The sequence below is a fragment of the Homalodisca vitripennis genome, chromosome 4 (genome assembly GCF_021130785.1).
Source record: "Homalodisca vitripennis isolate AUS2020 chromosome 4, UT_GWSS_2.1, whole genome shotgun sequence".
Lineage (NCBI taxonomy): Eukaryota > Metazoa > Arthropoda > Insecta > Hemiptera > Cicadellidae > Homalodisca > Homalodisca vitripennis.
The window spans coordinates 90,530,956-90,554,129 of record NC_060210.1 but is presented as its reverse complement, the minus strand read 5'-3'; the positions used below and the strand labels follow the sequence as shown (position 1 = coordinate 90,554,129).

The 23,174-nt window shown below is 33.4% G+C and overlaps 1 protein-coding gene across 2 annotated transcripts; it reads left to right on the top strand.

Moving 5' to 3' along the window:
- Positions 1-257: 257 nt before the first annotated feature.
- Positions 258-21,528, top strand: LOC124359752 (E3 SUMO-protein ligase ZBED1-like). Of its 2 annotated transcripts, none has more exons than XM_046812757.1 (10): positions 258-583; positions 3,356-3,608; positions 4,822-5,348; positions 5,480-5,797; positions 6,334-6,558; positions 7,347-7,481; positions 12,224-12,430; positions 12,909-13,066; positions 16,740-16,948; positions 20,252-21,528. In XM_046812757.1, the coding sequence occupies exons 2-10, from the start codon at positions 3,365-3,367 to the stop codon at positions 20,578-20,580; spliced, it is 2,352 nt and encodes a 783-aa protein (XP_046668713.1). In that variant the 5' UTR covers positions 258-583; positions 3,356-3,364; the 3' UTR covers positions 20,581-21,528. The 2 variants fall into 2 exon arrangements, with proteins under 2 accessions (XP_046668713.1, XP_046668712.1); XM_046812756.1 differs by having other exon boundaries at positions 259-583; positions 5,480-5,800; positions 20,252-21,527.
- Positions 21,529-23,174: the final 1,646 nt, after the last annotated feature.

Sequence of the window (23,174 nt, the reverse complement as noted above, 5' to 3'; positions counted from 1 at the left end):
CATTTTTGTTTCAAATGAAATGTCTATGCAAGACAATCTATCGATGGCTAACATGGCTTGCCGAAAATTCTGTTGACCATTATACCGTCACTGCCAGCTGTATTTGCCTATCGGATTCCCGCCTCAGAATCGATATATGACGTCATCTGGTGACGTCGGAAAAAAGTCGTACAAAGAGTCGATATTACAAGCCTAACGAATAGTGAGTGTTCTCACTTCTCCCACTCCGGCCCGTTGTGACAAGGATTGCCGTTGACGACGCCACCAGCGACTGCCATCGTTTTCACTCGATCGGTACATCCGAACCGAAGTTCGATCGCCATCTTGCGAGTGGAGAACAATTTGGATTGATCTGGCAAACCTGTGTTGCGATATAGACTACGATTGAAGTGATAGTTCGATTAGTTTAGTTTAGGAAATCGTTTTACTTCTGTGTTTTAGCGGCTTATTCAACTGATAGTGTTATATAGCCACCAAATATTATGTAGAACAAACTATCTCACAAAGTTGGTGTGGACGACAAACTAAGACAAATCGTCAATAAAACAACAAATTTTAAGAAGTAGAGTAATTTAAATAGCAGGTATAGTAACAATAGTAATTAATTTTATAAGGTAGCCTATAGTTCTTTTATGGCTAGGCAATAGATAGATAACCCATAGATAATTAACTTGATAAGCTAATAATTAGTAGGCCTATACTTTGTATTACATTTTCTCATGTGTTGGCTACAATTTAAAAAAAGGGTCTAAGTTGTCATCCTGATGTTGAAATAGCTCACATAATTTTAAATAAAATAGTCTATTCAAATTGAAAAAATAACAAGATATAACAAAAGAAATTAATTACATTTGAACGTTTTCTAATGTCAGAACAAAATCAGTTAGATATGCTTATTAAAATACAGTATGCAAGATGTCCCGGTTTTTCGGATAGGTGTGAATTATCACATTTATGGTGAAGTTTGCATAATTGGTTCTGTCCTTGAAACAATTTTGAAGATTTTGTGCACCTGATCTGGTCTTTACAGGAGTTTAATGTTTGTTAAAAAAAAAAAATACCCTACTGTCAACACATTATAGACTATTTTTGCTCTGTGACAGACTATTTACTCATCTAAGCGCTGCAGTATAATAAGCGGCTACCACCACAATAGAATCATACATATCCATGATTATTCAAACTAACAAAACCAAAATGTCAAACCGAATTATGTTATAGGTAATCGGGTTTTCTACACATAATTTTGTTATAGTGGGAAGGGTTAAATCCATGTGAATGTTGAGTTTAGTTCCAGTTCACCTTACACTTAGTGCACCTTCCTCTCTTGGTTGCTCCACCATGCTTAGGGATCGTGACTAATACATCGTAGTTCATTCAGTTGTGCATTTGATGAGACATAAATATCAGCGCTTAAAATGAGCTTTGGTTTAAAAAACTGTAAAAATACAGATGAAATAATATACAAGGTTTGTAAAAATATAGAGAAACAGTACCCTGAAGTGTTATGTTAAAGAAGTACAATGAAAGCCTGGACACGCGTCTAATATTGGACATTAGTCTAATATCTGCAGTGCTAGTAGTCCAGTGGCTGCACTTGCCGTTTCGCTCCTCTACCCCACCCAGCCCCTCAAACCCCTGGGGATGGATCATTTCAGTCCAATATTACTCTTTTGATCAGTTTATTTGATCTTAGTTTTCTTGATCTTCACTTGCATTTCTGTAGGCTACACAAAAATTCGTGAAGAATTCATGTTTAGGATTGTGCTTATACAAATTAACTTAATTAACATTGAAGAATTTTACTCTATCAATAAAAATGACCTTTTGATTGAATTAGTTTTTGGTAAGAAAAAAACAAACTCAACATATTTAAAGTAAATGGCCGGAGAGGACAGGATCGCTTAGTGGTCAATCATCCAAGCAGCAGCCACACTCAACATTGCTTGATCCGGATATCTTATGATAACGGTTGTACTACAACTTATGTAACGTTGTACCAGTAACTGCTACACTGCGCCATTGACAGATTTGATATTAGAAATATGTATCTTTTTTTGCCCATTCTGGCAAAGTACTCTCTGATATGCATGACTTCAGCATAGCCTACTCAGTTTGTTGTATAAATAATATAATAGAAACTCAAGTGTATGGTATGAATTTCTTCAAAATCCTTGTATTTCAGTTAGCCTATTTATTTACATTTATCTAAGATGTGGGTTTAAGGTTTCTGCATTTGGTCATCAGAGATTTAAATACCTTACAAATTGGCCATTACTAAATATTCATTAGATGTCCTTCAGCAATTGTCCTTACCTTACTTTGGAATTCAGTTCTTTAAAGGCAAAACTGAGAATTTTTTCTGTCGTAAAAATGTTTTTTTGATATACAATACTTGTATTGCTTTAGTTTCTGAAAAGTTGCCTCCTTTCGTGAACCTCTCTTACTGTTTCCTTGAAAACTAAATAGATACATTGTGCAGACCATAATTCTCTAATAAATTCTTTAAAATATGATTTATGACTAATAGAGGATTTTCTTAACAGAGAAAATGGTTTCTGCTCCAGGATTTGTAGAATACACTCTAAACAATATCTGGGGTCTGAACTACATTGTGTTGTAATGAAACAATGGTTTTTCATACTTTATCAGTATGTTCTTAGAATATCACATTCACTGTATAAACAAGGTTTTTAATTAGTCACTATTACCTTATTACCTTATCAACAAGAAGTAGGAAAATATTCTAACGGGAATAATGGCATTGGATAAAGTCAGCAGGCTATAAAACTAACCATCTATAAAGTCACCTAAATGATTCATTTTGTAACTTAATAACTAGATTTATTTAATGGCTGCTGTCTTACAGTATAGATCTTGATCTTTTTTATTTCACAAAGGATTTTCTGCTAGTTAATGAGGACTTCCATCTGTGCCACTACATCAATTAATAGGATTTTGGACATTTGACATCATTATATGTTACAAAATATATAACACAGCGTTTCGATGATTAAAATCTATCCTCTTTGTCAGGTGGCCAGGTAATTAGTAGGTAAAAAAAATAAAGAAAAGAAGAGAAAGAAAAAGGGATAAACTTACCCGAAAGCTGCTAAGAGTCAAGTCCAGGCGTTGCCACTGCACAGGTTGCAGGTCTCAAGCACAAGTCAAGAGCACAAGAAGTCAATATGAGTCAATGAAGAAACACTCATGAGAGTTATTTCTTGAGTTTTACTTAGACTCTATTGAGTTATCTAAGCAACCTGTTTATCCAGTCTTTATCTATTCTCTGTATTAAAGAGAATATAAATGCCTTGCCTTGATTAATTCTTAATTATTTAATTGGTGTTCACAGATTCTATCAATGGCTCCAAAAAAGAGATCATTAGTTTGGAAACACTTTGATAAAATAAATATAGACACTTCCGTATGCAGACATTGTAGCAAACATATAAAAGCTCACAGCAGTACTACCAATCTGTTATCACATTTGAAGAGTCTGCACCCTGGTAATCTGGCAGAAGATATTAACAGTGGTGATGGAGGTGGAGATGATAATGAAATGGAGTTCCATACAGAAGTTGTTGTAGTTAATCCAAATGATTCAGGTACGTTCTTATCTTTTTATACAAAGTTTCACTGTACAGAAATTTATTTAAAGCTTTATGTAAATAGATGTTTTATCAAGCGTTCTAAAATGGGCTTTACAGAATTGGTTTTCCATTGGTGAGTCAATGCTGTACCCACAATATGGTTTTTAATGAGGTAATGGAGCAAGTGAATGCATACATGTGGAGCAAAGTATTAAGCAGTTTACATCCCATAAAAGTAGTCACATTTTGAGTAAACCAGTAATTGAGATGGGCTCATTATTATGATCAATAATGAGTACATTATTATGATGATCAACAATGTGTACATTATTATGATCAATAAAATTGCCTCTCTGTCATGCATTATCATTTGGTTTGGCATGGCAGAAAATAAAAGGATTGTTTCCTAAGTAGTTTTTTGGACTTAGCATGTTTGTTAAGCCTACTTGAAATCTCATCCCTTTTGCTGTTCAATAGTCTCAATATAAAAAATGTCTCCTTTGAAGATTTACGATAAACATTCTGGCTTCACTTGAGAGAAAGCATTAAATCTTCTTCATAAAAGATGTGAAGGAATAGTTTATGCCAAGCATTGTAGAACACGCCTCTTAAATTGAAAAATCTACTAGAGCAGCCTACACAGAAATAGTCGTATAACATAAGGTAGTGTTGCCTTATTGCTGCTGACCAACAGCTGTTCTTGCTTTGACGTGGCTATAGTCACTACTGTCTGCTTGATTTCCGTATTGTTTGAAAAACAAATGAATGAAATCAAACAAACATACATACATTTGTTTATGGTAAGATCTAATGATGGTTGATATTTGCACATTTGTTGAGACGGAACAGTATTTTTCATACATTTAAAAGCAGTAATTGTGTTAGGCGCAATTTATAGAGGGAGGGTTAAAATGCAACAGCCACCATCAGACTACTTTGGTGCCACCTGCTTAATCACATATTTGCACGAATTAGAAATTTTTTATTTATAATGTCTCAAACAAAGATAAATGAATTAAAACTATTATTTACAAAATACTCCTTCAATCTTGTTATAAAACCAAATAATTTGTTCTCTTCAAGCAAATAAATCTACTGTAAATTATGCAGAAATTATAAGGATCGCTTCCATAAGTACTGGTACTTACCAGTGTCTGGCTGCAAAGTTATTTTTCCTTGTAACAGTTTTGTATTATCTTCCCAACATTCAGATGGTTTTTTGTTATAGGTGATGGTATGACAAGAATTTCCTCAAAATCCAAGAAGAGACATGGTTCATACAGTGGTGCAGTATTAAACTATGATAAACTTGTCGTACCAATGACAATGCGTAGTGTGTACTGGAAATGTTTTGGGTTTCCTGCTGATGCAGACGATGAAATATTGACAAAAGATAGAATTGTATGTCTGTTGTGTAAAACCACCATACAGTACAATAGGAACACAAGTAACTTGAGAATACACTTGCAAAACAAACATCCTGAGGAGTTGATGCAAATCGAACTTGAAACACCACCTCGTAAATCACAAGACTCGAGTTCACAAAAGATAAAGAAAGTCTCTAAAAGGCTGAAAGACATGGGTAATATGTACTCAACTGCTCTGAATGGGAGCATTGTCATGGGCAACAATGAACACCAAGGTGTTTCGGGTTTCGTTACCAAAAGTGAAGGAGAATCAACCAATCAGTCTTCTGGGAAGTCACAAGTTACTCTGGTGGTTCCCGGTATGGGGGAGCAGAATTGCACTATCGAGGTAAGCAGTTTTATCTGAATCAAATTATGCTCATTCAAGATCTCTACAGACAAAATCTTTTTTTATGTATCTTTTATGTAAACAGTAAGTTATGAGTTTAATAGTATTCATAGTAAATGTGTTCATTGCAGAGTCTACACCCTTTCATGATCCCAGTGGAGAGTAAGAATGTGTGTGATGCCATCACGGAGTTCATAGTAATGGACATGCAGCAGCCGGATGTGGTGGAGGGGAGAGGGTTCCAGCGACTGATAGCTACACTCAAGTCTCCTTGTGAGATCCCCAGCAAGACCAAGCTGGTGGAGGAAGTCATACCCCGGGTGTATGAACACCACAGAGAGGGTATCCAAGATGTGGTGCGCAGCCTCAAGCGTGAGGTCTCTCTGGCTGTGGAGGAATGGGAATCTTCCAGCAAAGAGAGCTATGTCACATTCTCTATCTGCTATCAGGTTGTAAGTTCTGCTTCAATATAATTATAGTAAACATAAATTTTAGAAAGTATTAACTAATGGTTCTAGGTGGAGTGTGATGAAGTGGTTGCTTTTATGAAGCTATATCCATGAACTCCATCAAATATGATGGTAATTGGGGATGGTGCACTTTCAAACAACAAAGATAATGATGTGGTGTTTTACAAATTTGTTGTTCATTTTCCACTTTGGACAATAAACTGGCAAAACCTTTCATTCCACTTAGTCCTAAAAGAAACTTTGTGTTTGCTTCCGGAGTGACAGGATATTCAGATAGGTAGGGTTTGTGGGTAGGGGTCACCTACTTTTGACATCCACTATGAGAAGGGTTAGCGGATACTTTATCCCAGTCATGTCACCTTGAAAGAAGGGGAGGCCAGCGCTGTTTCAGCCTGTTTTAATCTAAGCAGATATGGTACTCCCTCGTGTTTAGGTAGTGATGTCAATAAGTGTGTGATATGGTGTATAGTTGTATGGATTCGATTTTCACTGAGAAACATTGTGTTTTGTTACAGGAAGGCGATGACAATATAAATAACAGAGTTCTTACTACAGTCCACTGTCCACCAATGGTAGATTCCACTTTTTGGGACAATTTTCTGGATAACCTATTTGCAGACTGGGGTCTCAAATTTGAGAAGGTTAAGGCAGTAGTTTGTGGATCCTGCAGATCGGATCTTATCAGCTGTATTTTGAACAAGGGATTTACTGTTCTACCTTGCTTGGTACATGTGTTACAGGTCTGTATCTCTCTTTGTATTGATTTGCTGTAATTGATTCATGAAGTAAAATACTTACAGAAGGAATCACCAGAAAGTGCAGTTGAGCGAGGAGCCTGTGTGATGCGTGACCTTGAGCCAACGAGTACTCACCGATGGTGCCAAACTTGTCCGCTGAAATCACAGCGCTCTGTGCCGGGCGGCAGTTGACATGTTGTGTGGCAACGTCGTGCGGGGCCTCTCCATTTTATTAGTCACCACCAATTGCACTTTTTCATGGCTCCTTCTGTAATGATTAATAGAAAAACAGCAGAAAAATTGTTTAGAAAGTGTGAATGAATAACGAACTTAGCCAAAACGGTTTTGAAGTTTTTAGTGAAACTTAGAAAATGCTTTAAAAAAATCTATAATTGAGAGGTATTTTAGAAACTTTAGTAACTTTTAAAAATATTTCTTATTTCTCACAAACTTGTTACAGTAAAACTATCATATTTAAAGATGAAAATCTGCAATTCGGGTTTGAATACTCATAACTAAATAAAATCTGGAATATACTAACAATCAGCTGTCAAATTTGACTTCAGCAGAGCTGTGAGTGTGTGGTGTGACTACACTTTATTGGTAAACACCAGAGGTGAATGACTAATTGTTGTCTTGATTACAAAATAAAGAGATTTTTATAAAATTCAAAATCAACCACCCTGAATAGAATTATCATTAAGTAATATTAACTTTCAGGACTCATTTTAGATTTTAAACTACTTGTAAATTCTTATTATTAGACTACACCATTAATTTTTTTTCAACAGGATGTCTGCACAAAAGTTTGTTTTGAACAAGATGATGTGAAAGATATTCTAAGCAAATGCCGATCTCTCATTTACATGATTTATAAACACTCAAATGCTCTGGCAGCACTTCGAATTCAGGATCACCTAATGTCTGTAAGTTACATATTACCACAACTGTTAATAGTTTTAATTGACTATAATTAGCATAATGTATGTTTATACAGTACTTTTATGTATTAATGATTAGTTCAATGTTTATTAGATATAAACTCTATTGTATTGTTATCCTGAAATTTATTTTTATTTAATAATTTATTCCAGGAGAACATAATTTCCAACATTGTAAGTTTTACATATGAACTAAATTTATTGATAAAAAATAAGCAGCTATAGTCTGTAATACATGTGGTCATCATATGAAGTTTCTGCACAACTAAGGCACTATAGCAAAATGGCCGATTGATGTTATCCAAGAACCGGCAATTAGATTACCTCTATTGGTAGGCTAATATCCTGGTTTTGTAAGGGCATGTTATAAAAAGGTATTAACAGTTATTAGATATGCATTGTTGTTCCAACATTTAAGTGATAGTGTGCCTTGTGCCACCACAGTAACGCTGATCGCTCTGTGGGATTTGTTATGTCACTAAACAACACTATATTGTTTTGTGGATTATAATTGTTCACCTGAATGCATATGCGATCTAACATAGATTCGTAGAAAAACTAACATAGTTTCCGTTATGTCAGAGTGCAGTGGCTAATTTTCTTCTCAGTTATAATTTTCCACTGATTTACTGTGGATTGTCGGCTATTTCCGAACAGTATAATTGTAAAAGCAATCACCTGATTTTTTATATTCGTTGCCATATTGTTCTTAATTAGTAAACTCATTTTTACATATTTACTTGATGTGATATTTTTGGATTGCTAATGATGGTTACGGAATAAACGTATAAAAATTATTAACTCGCACACAGAGGGACTGCCCTTCTATCATCAGATCCCAAAATCAACAGGGTTCATTCTTTAATAATCAATAGGGTTGAAAACCAGGGATAGTTACTAGTTGACAGGAAAATCAGCAGGATTACCAAAAGGTATCTTCTAGTGTCCACTGATTGAGAACACATATTTTACACATAATTAAAAATTTTCTATTGCACTGTAATCTTTCTCAATCAGTAGCGAACATTCCAGTTGTTTGTTCATTTTAGATTGCATAGTCAATGTGGGAAACAGTGTTGTCAATTCATTTTTATAGTCACTGTTATCACTTTATAACTGTTGCCAATGTATTGAGTACTTTATTAAATATCTATGAAAATTGTTAGCCTGCCGTAGGGAGTGTAGGGTGGAATTTATCTCAGGTTTAGGTTTGGAGGATTTCTTGATTATGTTACCCATTGTTGTGCCAGTTCCCTTTTTCTTAACTGTAAGGGATTGCAGTCTTTTGGTAATGATTTAAATAGTTACTATTGTGGATTTGAATAGTTATTAAAGTCTGTAATGTTCTGGCTTGTAGCTTGTTGGGGACTGGTTTGTCTTTGAAGCCTACTTTGACATCTTGTCTGTGACTGTTATTCGTGTTCTTAGGCTATTGGTTGTGAGGCATATATACTGTGCAGGACAGTGTTGGCATTGAAGTTAATAAATAGGATTTTCCGTAGAGCAGGTGTTGTATCCTTTTATCTGAAATATCTCTTGTGTTGATGAGCTTCTGAAGGTGTCAGTAAGTTTGTTCATGGGAATTGTTTTGCACTTTTGGTTTTTGCATGGGAATGAACCTTGGATTATGTTTTGATTGTTTTTACTATTAGATGTGTTGGGATCAGGGATTTTAGGATTGAAAAGTACATTTTTCAGATTAGGGGGTTGTTTGAAAGTGGCAGTGGGAGCAGACGTTAAGAAATCCTTTGTTTGAGAAGAGGCTTGTAAAATTTTGAAGCCGTCTTGAAAAATGGAATTCAGTTGTAAGCCGTGATTGAATGTTGTTGTGGGAGACAAGAACTTATCAGATTTGGTTTTTGGTGTGGTGTATTGTTATAGTGGGTAGGGCGGATTTGGTTCTGGACTAGGTTCCATGTGTATCCCCACTGAACAAAAACTTCAGAGATGGTGTTTAAAGTATTTACTTCATCCTCATTGGAACATATATGCTGTCCTCTTATTGCTTGGCTAAATTGAACGGATCTTTTGGTTTTGTTAGGGTGGCAACTGTTGAAGTAAAGGAATTGTAGGTGGTTTGTTGGTTTGAAATGAACTCCAATCTATAGTAGGCCATTTTCCAGTTTAATGGTGACATCTAGAAACACTGTCTGTGGTGGAAGCTGTATGGGTAAACTGCAGAGAGCTGAATATGTTGAGGTTTTCTAGAAATTTGCTTAAGGAATATTGCCCGGCCCGTCCATATCGTGAAGATGTCGTCAATGAACTGGAACCAACATGTTGGGAGGATAAGTTGTTTGTTTAGAAAAGCCTGCTCAAGTAAAGATGTTGTCTTATTTGCCAGGAATTTAAAAATACAGTATTACATTTACAGATGTAATATTAAGATTTACTTACCTGCTCTCTAGAACTTTTAACTATTGAACAGCTTGTTGATCTTGGTTTTGAATTATGTGCTTTTAAGGTTTAGTTTTAATTCTTTCACTCGAGTTTTAAGGCTTTTAAAATCAGTTTAATAGATTTGATAATTTTAAACAACAGTGTTGCTAATACTTAGGCCACCTATTTAAATAGATTAGACCCACTTGATGTGATGTTGCCATTGTTGTTTATTTGTATGAACTGTAATTTGATAATAAAAGTTATTTTTATTCTAATATAGACGGCTAGAAAACAACACGATTTTAAAAAGGTATTGTCAAGTCTAAAAATAATTTGTTTTTTGATTAAAAATAAATTAAGTTTTCCTGGAAGGAGGAGGAGGGATGAAACATGTAGGTGAAGGTTTATTGCATGCCTAAAACCAGATGGTACCAACTCTTTTATCCTAGAGTGGTCACTGATTCATGATCATTTTAGTAGAAAATAAAGCCATGTGCACAGCAAGGAAACTGACCAACTGGACTCACTGTATTCCCATGTTTTCTTGACTTTAGACCTATTTTCCTAAAAAATTTATAATTCATGCATATACGTAATTAATATGGCAATATAAATTGTGCTTGGCACAGGTTCTCCACAAAATAATAATGTTGGTAGTGGTACATGTACAGGTAGGCTATATGAGGTGTGGCTATTAAATAACGAGGCTGGCATTGCTAGTGTGAACATTTCCCTTTAGTACGCAGCTAGTCTCGCTTCTGTAAAAAATACTGTTTAGTCAGATTCTACATTTGCGTTATTATTGTTTTTTGTTTTGGTGGATAAAATGGTTAGTAGAGCAAAGAACTATTGTGAAATTACACTTAAAAATTCAGAAACTTAAATTTACTGAAAGTAGTGTGTGGCAGGGAAAATGTTAATTGTGGGTATGTGTTTTTGAATGGTTTAAGCTTTAAAAAGGTGGCAGAGTAGACATTGAAGATGATTAACGGCCAGGTCACCCCTCAACATCAAAAACGGATGACAATGTCAAAAAAGTTGGTAATTTGATTTGGTGTGATATTCGATTAAGTATTCTCGCAAGTGCTTAATCTGTAGCTATTTATAAAGAATGTGTGTGGCAAATTTTACATGACAATTTTAACATGAATAAAGTGCATCCTAAAATGTTTTTTTGAACTTCAATTTTAATATTTGAATTAAGTTGATTTAAGCTCACAAAAATGTTGGTAGTAACACTTTGTACACAATTTAAAATGAACCAATTTTTTTGGAAACAATAATAACATGTGAAGAAACTTGGTATTTTACTTATGATCCAGAAACGAAGTTCCAATCCATGCACTAGAAGAGCCCAACTTCACCAAGAGTTAAAAACTTGAATGAGCAAGTCAAATTTTAAAGCATTGATGAAAGTTTTTAAAAAAATATATATATATATATATATATATATATATATATATATATATATATATATAATATCCATTGGGATTGAGTGTCTTTACTGGGTTCCTGAAGTTTGAACAATTATTAATCAATAACTATCTTGAGGTACTTTCTAATTTACCTCAAAGAGTAAGGAAAAAACGCACCAAAATGTGGAAGGACAAATCATAGGTTCTCCACCAAGACAATGCGCTACCTCATTCTGTGTTATCTGTCAAGAGATTTGTAGCCATGTACAGCACCCCAGTGCTAGAACATCACCTTATTCACCAGATCTTGCACAATGTGACTTCTACGTGTTCCCTAAGGTGAATTCTGCATTAAAAGAGACAAGATTTGAGTTTATGGAAGAGTAAAAGAGAAAGCGGCGTGTGTCCTGAAGAACCTGACAGAAGATGACTTCCAGCACTGTTTACAACAATAGAAAATTCACATGGAGTGGTGTAGGGATAGAGGAGTGAATACTGTAGATGACAATATGTGACCGTGTATAAAATAAAAATACATTTTTTTACAATGTCAGTCTTATTATTTAATTAAAAGCCACACCTTGTACACTAGTCAGGGTTGAATAGTTCTTGATTTATGTATCTTGTTTTACTATAACGTATATACTGTGTAGTATTCAGTATTCCTTTAACTTTTAAAACTTTTTTTACAATGACTTAAGCTTATTAATACGTCAGCGGCAGATGCCTTTCGACATAGCACCTGATACAGAGTAGCCGGTTTCACTCAGTATAGAGCTACAATAAGGGTGTTAATTACATGTATTATAGCAAGACAGATATTGTACAATAGTTTAACATGTTGACTGCAGCAGATTACCTTATGGTGCACATTCCTCATAGAATAATTTTAATCCAATATTCTTAACTTACAGTACTTATTATTTGCAGTTGGAGGAAACACCTCTAGTGGCAGACTACCCAAAGGTTTGGATCTCCACATATACCATGATAGAGAGCATGGTGGCACGACGACAGATCATTCCCACCATTCTGGAGAATATTGACTCTTCCTCTTTTGACCGTGATGTTTTGTCCATCTCAGATCAGGATTGGACTCTCTTGGAGGATGTCCTATCTGTACTGGAGCCGTTTAAGGTTATACACCTTAATAAAGTATTTACTTCACTTTTTTATACTCACTTGATAACAAAGTTGCAGTTGGAGATAACTATATGATATTCTTAGAATTATGATAAAGCTTGTGTTAAAAGCAGCAAGTTAAATTTGAGACTCAGATATTACATAATACCCTAAATATACATGCTGATGATTTGATGAAAAACACAGTTCAAGTCAAGTTTAAAAATCTTTATTCAGGAAACATGCAAACCAATGTAATAAAGTTGCAGAACAGTATAATAAAGATGCAAAACAATATAGTAACGATGCAAAACAATGTAGTAAAGATTCAAAACAGTATAATAAAGATGCAAAACAATATATTAAAGATGCAAAACAAAATAATAAAGATGCAAAACTGTAATAAAGATTTTACAGCAGTTCTTATTATATTTGTCATGAAGTACATTATGCAGTATATATGATAGGTTCTCATGACATTGTTTGTTTACAGGTGACAATGATGACATTGAGTGAGGAGAAGGCACCCCTAATGTCACTGTTGAAGCCGCTACTGTGGCAGCTTCTTAGCTGCCATCTTCAGGCAAAGGACGAAGATTCTGTCAATGCTCAAGTCTTCAAAGTTGCATTGAAAACCTTGCTGTCAGAAAAGTATGTTGTGTGTAAAAACAATAAAATACTTCAGTTCCTTGTTAAGATTTTGTAATCTTTGGTTGATTAAATAACGTAGAAGTGTCAGGTTGTTAAATTTTATAAATAACCGTGCACAAGTTCTATTTCACCTATTTTGCAATAAATAGTCAAAGGTGTATCTTAATCGAATTCACGATGGTTGCACATTCAAAACAAATGAGAACAACTCAAGAGAAACATCAGCCCAACTAACCAGCTAATAACATATACAGAATCAGAATAATCTTTATTTATAATCTTAGAGATTACAAATTGAGTCAAATATACAATTTGTTGTTATTTGAAATGCATATAAAGCAAGAAAATATGAAAGGTAGTGGTTATATTGTTCTCTGCATGTATTCCTCTAGTGTGTAGAATGGGTGGGTCCTTAGCCATTCCTGCAGTGCCAATTTCAAGGGTTTCCCTTTCTTCAATTGCAGCTCTGGTGGTAGATTGTTGTAAAGTTTCCTATCATTGTATGATGACTTTCTTTCATACAGTTGAAGATGGTGGTTTAAAAGGATTAAGAGACCGGATTGTGTGGTGTTGGTGTATATCTCTGTTTCTGGGTAGTTCTGCTGCATCCGCATGCAGTACTAGCTCGTGGATGTAGATTGCAACAACTGTGAGAATGCCCAGGTTCTTAAACATTTCTCTACAGCTTTCCATCCTTCCAAATCCAGCCAGAACCCTTATGGCCTTCTTTTGTAAGATAAGTATTCTATGTAGATTGGTTGCTGATGTTCCCCCCCCCCATACAGCTATTCCATACATCAGGTGAGTTTCAAATAGTGAGAAATATGCTGTTTCTATGCGGCTGATAGATTTGATTTGCTTAATTATATATAGGCTTGTGTTAAGTTTGTGGGTAAGATGGTCAAGTTGTGGGGTCCAGGTCATTTTTTCGTCTAGTATTATACCTAAGAATGAGGCTCGTGTTTCCATTTCAATGTCGGGGATCACTGGAACATCAGCTGCTCTTCTCCCAAATGCCAACTGGCTGGTTTTTGAGAGATTGATCACAAGATCATTTCCGGAGCAATATTCATATGCTGTGTTGAGGGCAATATAGGAGCTCACTGCAAGCCTATCCATTGTTGTGTCACGTAGCAGGAGGGTGGTATCGTCCGCATACATGAGAGGAGTACAAAGACCTCTTACGTGCTGTGGCATGTCATTTATAAATAAAATAAATAAGGCTGGTCCTAACACAGACCCTTGCGGCACACCTCGTTGTACTGGTAGGGGAAAGGACTTAACTTCTCTTGTGATTACTTTGGTTGTGTGTTCTACCAATTGTTTTCTGTCCTCTAGATAGCTTTTGAACCATTTTTTTGCTATGTTGGTTACGCCCAAGTGTTCCAGCTTCTTAATTATTCGTTCATGGCTGAGGCAATCAAAAGCCTTGCTTAAGTCCAGCAGAATAGCTGTTGTCAGACTGCCTTCTTCTAAGCTGTCAATAATGTACTTAACCAGTGTAATCATTGCTGTAGAAGTTGGTTTACCTTTTGTGAAACCATGCTGGATGTCTGACAGTAGGTTATTTTCGATACAATGAGTTAAGAGTCTCTTGAGGACTATTTTTTCACACACTTTTGATCTGGTTGAAATAAGCGAGATGGGTCTATAATTCTCTACTGTAGTGTAATCTCCTTTCTTGAATTAGGAATAAACCTTGGACAATTTCATACCTGATGAGAAGATGCCTTTTCTGAATGATAGTTCATCTGAACAATATTTTAGGATTTTAGAGGATATTTCATCAGTACCAGCAGAATTTTTAGATTTTATACTGTCAATAATTGTTTTCTCACTTCATTTCATTCTTTATCAGGAACAGCAATTAAGTGTGAAAGTAAAGGTTTATTTGTTATGTTAGGCTCTTTTTTTCATTGTCAGGAATTTGAGTCAATGTCTCTTCAGCTATATTCACAAAATATGAGTTTAGGTAGTTTGCTACTTCTTGTGGGTTATTTGTTATATGCCTGTTTATATTTAGTTTGAATCCTCAAGGTCTAGTTGTTTTATTTCTTGCATTGTTTATCACCTCCCATAGAGCTTTGGGCTTATTGTCAGATCTGTTTATGTGGTTATGAGATGCTTGCCACCTAAGCATTTTTAAACGTTGGTCATAAATTCTTTTTCTCCGAGCTACTTCCGCTTTGTCATTTTCATTGCTTGTTAATTCATATTGGTTTAGTGCTCTTAGGTAGACTGTTTTAAGTCTGAAAGCTTCTTTATCAGCAAAGTGCTTTGGCTTCTTTTTTTCCGAGGTCTTCTGTTTTTCTTTGGGCATGCAGAGTTCAAGGCTATTTGAAGAGTGCTACTTAGTAGGGCGTAAGCTTGGCTACAGATGGTGCTTCTAGTACACATTTCCAATTCTCTCTTGAAATGTACAGAGTTGGTCTGTGTGGTTTGACAGTTGGGCATTACTCGTAATAATCCTGCATCTGACTGAATTCTTGTTGCTAATATTTGTACATACACAATCAATAGATGACTGTGTGTTATGAGTTATTCTTGTGGGTGGCAGGTTCAACCTATGCATGTTATGAGAAACGAGTACTTCATTCAGTTTGGTTGTATTTCTGTTTGGATTTAGGGTACAGATATTCACAAGTGAAAATAGACCTAAAATAAAAAAATAGTGATGAAAGAATAATTCTTCGTAATGGTAGCTTTCTAGTGGTAGCTAAATATCATCACTGAACAATGATTTTTTTATATTATAACAAACAAATTGTGTGATGGCACCATGGCATAGAATTTTTTAACAAATGCCCCTATGGTGCAATCTGTATCGTTTGTAAATTAAACTACAGCTGGCTCCTGCGTTCATCATGTAATACTTTATCATGCCCCTCAAGTAATGCCTCATTTTTTAAGTCTAGGTCAAACTGGAAGAATAGTGAAAATTGAGCTCTCAAGGTTAACTCTATTAGCAACACCAATAGCATTTACTTAAAGCTGGACTTTTATCTTTCTTTAAACCCTTAACTGCCTTGTTCATATTATCACATGTCAAACAGCTGTTTCACTATACAACGCCTGGTAGATGAAGGATGAGCTGTGTGTTATCATTGGCTTCTAATACTGTTTATTTAAACTACTACAAATAGTATATTGCTACTACACTGATGGCCAATTAAAGAACTATCACGAAAGCACATTGTGAAATTTTACTTGGACATTAGAAACAGAATGTTATTGTTTTCTAGTTTTTCATTATTGAATCATGACCATAATAATAGCTTTTATGAGTTAAAAAGCCATTTATACTACAATAACATTCCAAATTGTAATATGCACAAGTCCATACTCACAGCGGGCAAAAAATGAGTTGTAAATTATAACTGCCAGTTGTAGTAATTTGAGTTAACAATAAAAGCCCATTTAAAATTTTTGCATGGCCTTTCCACTAACTATTTACGGCTGTAATTGTGGTAAATTTGAAGTCCACTGAAAACTTTCTCACATAATGCTATTATTATATGACTATCTTCAGAGGAAATTTGAAAATTCACAAGCATTTGAAAGTTAAGATGGGGTGGGACATCTGGTACACCATTGGTATCCTTAGCAAATCATTCATAAGACTAACAAATCCACCACAACATAATATGCTGAGTACATGATTATGGTGTTTCAGGTACAGTGATCCGACAGTCAGCAAACTTCTGCAGATTGCCACAACGTTAGACCCGAGATTCAAGAGTCTGCCCACCACAGCTGAGGAGGCCAAGACTGTACTGGACGGTCCTATCAAGGAGGCTCTTATCAGGCTTATTGATGAAAGCCCTGGAGACATCAAGGCCATTGTGGAGGAAACGCCGGAGAAGAAAAAACCAAGACTTCTAGGTACTTGTAAAGATTTTTATATATAGAATTGTAGAGAAAATGTTTTATTTGTATTTTTTTACTGTACATAAGCCTTAAGCAAATAAAATAATATTGCAAACTTTTTATTCTCTCTATCTTCTCTCTTTTTAATCAAAAGCAGCCACCTACATTCGGCCTGTCTCATGCCTGAGCAGCTGAAGTTGGGATGCAAAGTATAATATAATACTTGTTGTCATTTACATGCTTTGTTTGAATTTCTTCTACTATCCATTAGATGATAGATGTCATCATTCTGCATAAAGAAATGTCATTGTTTTACATGAAGTATTTTGTTTTGTTTAATTGTATGATATATGACATCTTTTTAGTTAATTCTATTTTTTTTAAATACCATTTTTAAGTACATAAATAATGTTTTAACCCTTTCTGTTCTGGTTTATAAATTATATAATTAATATAACATTGATATTTATTACAAATTGTATAAGAAACTTTAAATTATTTCATCAGAATAAATAGCACTTTTATATAAAAATAAATAAATGTTTTTTGAAGACCATTTTATAAGCTTTAAACCATCTATAAAATATCATTTTTAAGAAAGATTTTTTTTATAACTTTAAAATACATTAAAAACTAAGCTTGACAATTTGTGCACAGAATGCAACAAAAATACATTCAAGCTGAAATGGAATGGTTTTCCACAATTTGTACAAAATCATATGTTATCATTTTAGGCGTGAACAATTACTTATTACAAGTAGCATATGCTCCTTGATCTTTATTCCTTTAAAAAGGAGTATTAAATTATTTCTTCACACATTTACTGTGATTTTACAATTATTATTTTTTATTTCTACTAGTATTTAGTGATTTTTTTATTAGTACTATTGTTTTTATTAGCACCCTTAGTAAATTGCATAAAGATTATATTTATAAATATAAAAAGTACAACAGGATGATTTTCAACTACTTGAAATGACCCATTCATAAAATAGAACAGGTTGGTTAGCAAACCATGTTTGAGAACAACTGTAGCTGTAAAGTTTAGGAAGATATATACTATTATATAAAGTATGATGGTGTCTGTTTGTATGTGTTCTCAATTGCATAAAAACTACCGGACCAATTATACTGAAATTTTACATGGACATTCTTAGGATTCCTGGTTAACATATAGGCCTATTCTTATTTCAAAAATCCTTCCAGAGTACATACACTTAATTGGTCTGTGTGAAAAATCCCATAAGAAATGCATTACAGCAAATAAATATTGATTGAAAGAGCTTGTTAAATGTAATGAACTGTTCTGTATTGTTTTTTGTAAGAGCACAACCATATGTTAAATTAATTTAGTTATTATTATAAATTTGTTTGCATTTATAATCTTGAAAGCATACAGTAAGCTAGATAGTAACAAAAATTCTTATATAATTATCCTTCAATTTGTTCTGGAATCACTGTTGGGCACAGAATTTATCCAGATAAAATAAGCCGTTTGTAGAAATATATATTTTCTTGATTGGGGAATCAAAGCAAAATAAACCATGGCATAAAAGATAGTAAGACTTGAGTAAATAGCAATGGCCATAAATATACACTTTTTGATATATTTTCTTGATCATCGCAACAAGGCAAATTCAACATTGGCATCGGTAATATAATTCACTTGAACCATACACACGCAAAACGTAAAATAAAAACAATATGGAATTTTACTGAACTTCTGAAGTGGCCATTAACCATGAACACTGACATAATAAGTACAGAAAATATATTTAATTCTGTTTTTAAACTATATACAGCTCCATAATTTGTTACATTGTTAGTGTGTTAACTGAAAAGGTAAGGACTTCATCTTTTTTTAATTCATCCACACTTTCCACAGTTAAATTATTAGTGGAAGAATTATTCAATAAAACATGGATTGTTGGAGAGAAATTGGTGTTATTTCATAGGTATTTATAAAAACTGTTTCACGAACTTTCCAACTTCAGGGTCTGAAAATCTGTTCTTTAAACTTAAATCTAAAATGCATCAGAAGATTGAAATATCTTCCAGTGACTATCACTTATCTCTAGAGTGTTTACAATGTCATTTAAAAAGAATCTGTTTTTTCAACATAGAATTGCTTGTGAAATCACGGATAGCTGCTATAATGTATTATATTTATGGACTTGGCTTAAAAAGTAAAAAAAAAGTAAAGAATGTCTTATTTTACCAGGTGAAGTTAGGGCTAAGAAGCCCTCTCTAACACTTAATCAGCAAGTCAAAGTTTTTCATCTGTTAAAGTCATTTACGCTTTAAAAATATCATATTATGTGCAAAAGCTTTTCATATCAAGTGATTTGCAAAAAATCCTAAGCCCTTTTATGGAGAAAATTAAGTGTTTTGTAAAAGAACTCATAACTAGGCTACTTAAAAAAAAATATCAAGCTAATTTTTTTTATTTATACTTCTTATTAAAAGTAGTTAAAAAACATATGAAAAAAAAACAAATTAATACCTTGAAAATGTTATATTTTGTAATATGTATGTATACACACACATGTATAAACATAGAATCACAAAAGGTACTTGCTCCGTCGGGACTCAAACCCGGATCTCTCACTTGCGGGGTGAATGTACAACCATTACACCATAGAGTCCTTACTTTTTACGATTCAATTATTTTGTATTTGGCCGTATCTGTCACATATAACCAAACTAACATATGATCGGAAGATCAAATACCTGTCAAACAACTTTTATTTACATTAATTAAATTTGTACAAATGGCAATAGCCGAATTTAATTTCAATAAACATTAAATCACAAAAAGTACTTGCTCCGCCGGTATAAATTATTAATTTCAAGTTTGTTGATGAAAACCATATAGCTAAAATAATTGACACATAAATATCAATTTATTTTATGTTTAATTTAATTTTTATTCTAATGAAACTAAAATTATAGGCCTACTTTATTCACAAGTTAAGTAACATAAATTTTTGTAACAACGTGTGATTTTTTCTTTTTACCATTTTTGTGCAAGTAAATTTAACACGAGTTTTGAAATTCATAGTACTTAACATAAAACCAAAATTATTTCTGATGAAATAATTAAAACTATTTATAGCCCTCATTAAAAAAATTAAAAAAACCTTTTAATACAATATTGATCTGAAATATGGTTTCAGAAATGTAAAGATAGCCATCACTCACATTGTTTTTTGAACTGTTCTGATTTTTTAGATATAAATTTTAATTAAAAATCTATAATAAAAATTGTGTTTAGTGTGAAAAATAATGAGCTCAGTAATAAAATCATGATTGTCTCAGGGATGGTGATGTTGCTGGGGGACATGTCACCTGGTGTGCCCACCAACACAATGTCGACACAGGACCGAGCCAGTTTAGAGATTGTGCAATATCAGTCGGAACCTACAGCCACGTTAGACCAGTGCCCAGTGAACTGGTGGAGTCGTATCGCCACCAAGTGTCCCAACCTCGCCCGTATCGCTGCCCAGTATACGTGTGTGCCTGCCACCACTCTGCCTCCCAGCCGTATCCCTGCTGAAGCTCACATAGCGTACCACATCAAGAGAGCTAACCTCTCACCCGAGACTGTGGACAGGATGTTGTTTCTCCACTCCAATCATTCTGTTTAAACCACCCCTCCACTGTATCTAGTCTTCCAGTTCACTGAGGTTATTGGGGAGGTTTATCATGTTGGTTTTGTCTCATGGATGTTTCATGTACAAAGGGAGATGATAATTTGTTCAAATACTATTGATGCTTGTTACATTTAACATGTCAGTGAAGAGGAACCCCATGTATACTTGAAAGTTTTAAATTTACATCATGAAAAGTCAAACATGATTATAACTCGGTTAACCCTCAGACTGGTTAATGCTGCATTTATGCTGCTCGGGTTCTGCTATACTAACAACGTAAGTATTATAAAGATTTATAAAATCTCATTTTTTTTGTTTAAACAAATATCATTTGACTGAAGAATAATAGCAATAATGACTTGTCACATTTTACCTGATTTTTAAGACATTTTTCCTCTTCATATAGTTATTAAATATAACTGTGAAGATAGATTGACTAGGTGCTGAGAAAAAAATGCTTTGTTTATATTTACTGTTGTTATGCTTTTGTTTACTTATTATAGTATTATGTATAGAAAAATGTGGGGAAAAAATGTTCACATCTCATTCAATGAGTTTTAATTAATTAAATTAATTAAAACTCATAGGTTAAATTAATTAAAACAAGATAGGTTAAATAGGTACATTTAACCTATCTTGATCTTGTTTAGTATATGTTTCTTCCCTGAAAAATTAAATTCTTCAGTGTTTTTCTGTTATAATTTTCATTAATGTTTGTTATTGTAACAGAATTGACTGTTATACATTTTTTTAATCTCCTACTTGGTTAATAAAAATCTCGTAGCAAATTTAAAACTTTCATAATAAGTTTCACAAATTGATTCTACTCATTAATTATTATAATACCAATTAGTGTAGAATAAATAATTGCAAAAAAGGTACAATTTCTAGCTGTAAAAGAGAAAAAAACATTTAATACGTCATTTGTTGTGATATAATGATAAATAACTAAGAAGGCATATCTTTGATTTGATTTTGATATTTTGCAATTATTGTGTAATATATATATATATATATATATATATATATATATATATATATATATATATATATATATTTAAAAATGTATTTTTTAGTCAAACAAATATAGATTTGTATAAATTTAAAATGGAATTTTAGTTATATAATATTTCTTAAAGTTTTCATAAATACTGATGCATAACATGTTGTATATAACTTTAGTATATGCAACATTTACAAAAAGCATTAAGTTTGTTTTAAATAGTGTATGGAAGCTAACACAACCAGTTTGAGGGTTAAAGTGAATTAAACAAAAATTTTATTTTACATTTTATTTGTACAAAGCTATATCATATTAAGGGGAGAACGTCGCGTATGCTTAATATATGAGAACTTTTACTAACTTCATGTACCTGCAGTTCTATAACCAGTCAAGATATTACAATGCAATTTTTACAGTATGATCTAGTATGTTATTAGATGAGCCTGTAGTAGATTGAATTATTTTAGAGCAATAGAAAAAATTTTATTGCATTATAAATAAACAAGTAATTTTTTACCACACTAATTTATGATTTTTATTATTTATTTCAGTAAATAAGTAAGATATAGTCATGATTTTACTACCAGATAAGCAAAACAGTACCTTGGGATAGTATACAAAATTTCATCTTTCTAACTTAAACAAAAGCTGAGCTACAGGTACATAAGTTTAACAAACACAATTTTCGGGGGAAAACGGCAATTGAAATAAACATAGTAGTTGATCATATGTAAAAAGACCTACAAATAAATTTAGAATGCTCCAGCACCATAGTGGCTGGTCCCTTGGTTCTCTGCATCTTCCAGCTTCCTTTTACATTGTCTTTTCTTCACCCTCATCTCATTTGTAGCCTCTAGACTAGCTTAGAGGAAGTACATTTAATATAGCACATAAATTTTTCGCACCAGCTAGGCGTACTCCTATGCAACGTAGGCCATAAACAAACCTAGTTTTTAGTTCGTAGAGTTTGTTTTTCTTTTCTGATGTGTCTTTTGATACTTTATTAGCAGTTTGTGCATAATAAGACTTGAAACAATACCTTTTCTTTTACTTGAGTCTTTTAAATTGCGAAGAGTCACAATGTTTGCATTTACATAAGGTATTGAGAGTACTTAGTGTATTTACATCAACAATAATATTTACAACATTTGATTGATATATGTCTTCAATTTCTTTACTAGGCTTATTCAAATAGGAAAGTTTTTTCTTTGATGCACTTTCAAAACTAGGCCTAGGATTTCCATAACCTAGAGTTGAGCTAATGCTAGACTCAGCAGTTTCATTACTTCTAATGCCTAATGTTGTTGGTTTAGTAAATTTATTCCCTCTGAAGGTTCTTCTTTTAGTATAACTTAGTCATTTAGGCATATTCAAACACAAAACTGATTATAACTAATAAGCTCAAATTTCACAACCACCTGAAACTGTTTGTAAACAAATTACTGCACATAATATATAAACAAAAAACTTCCCAAGACTACAATACAGCTGCAGCTGGTGACAGTACAGTATCTCATAAAACTGCATAGAGTATAACAATAACACTAGGAAATAAAATATTATGTATGAGAATGAATACGGAAGT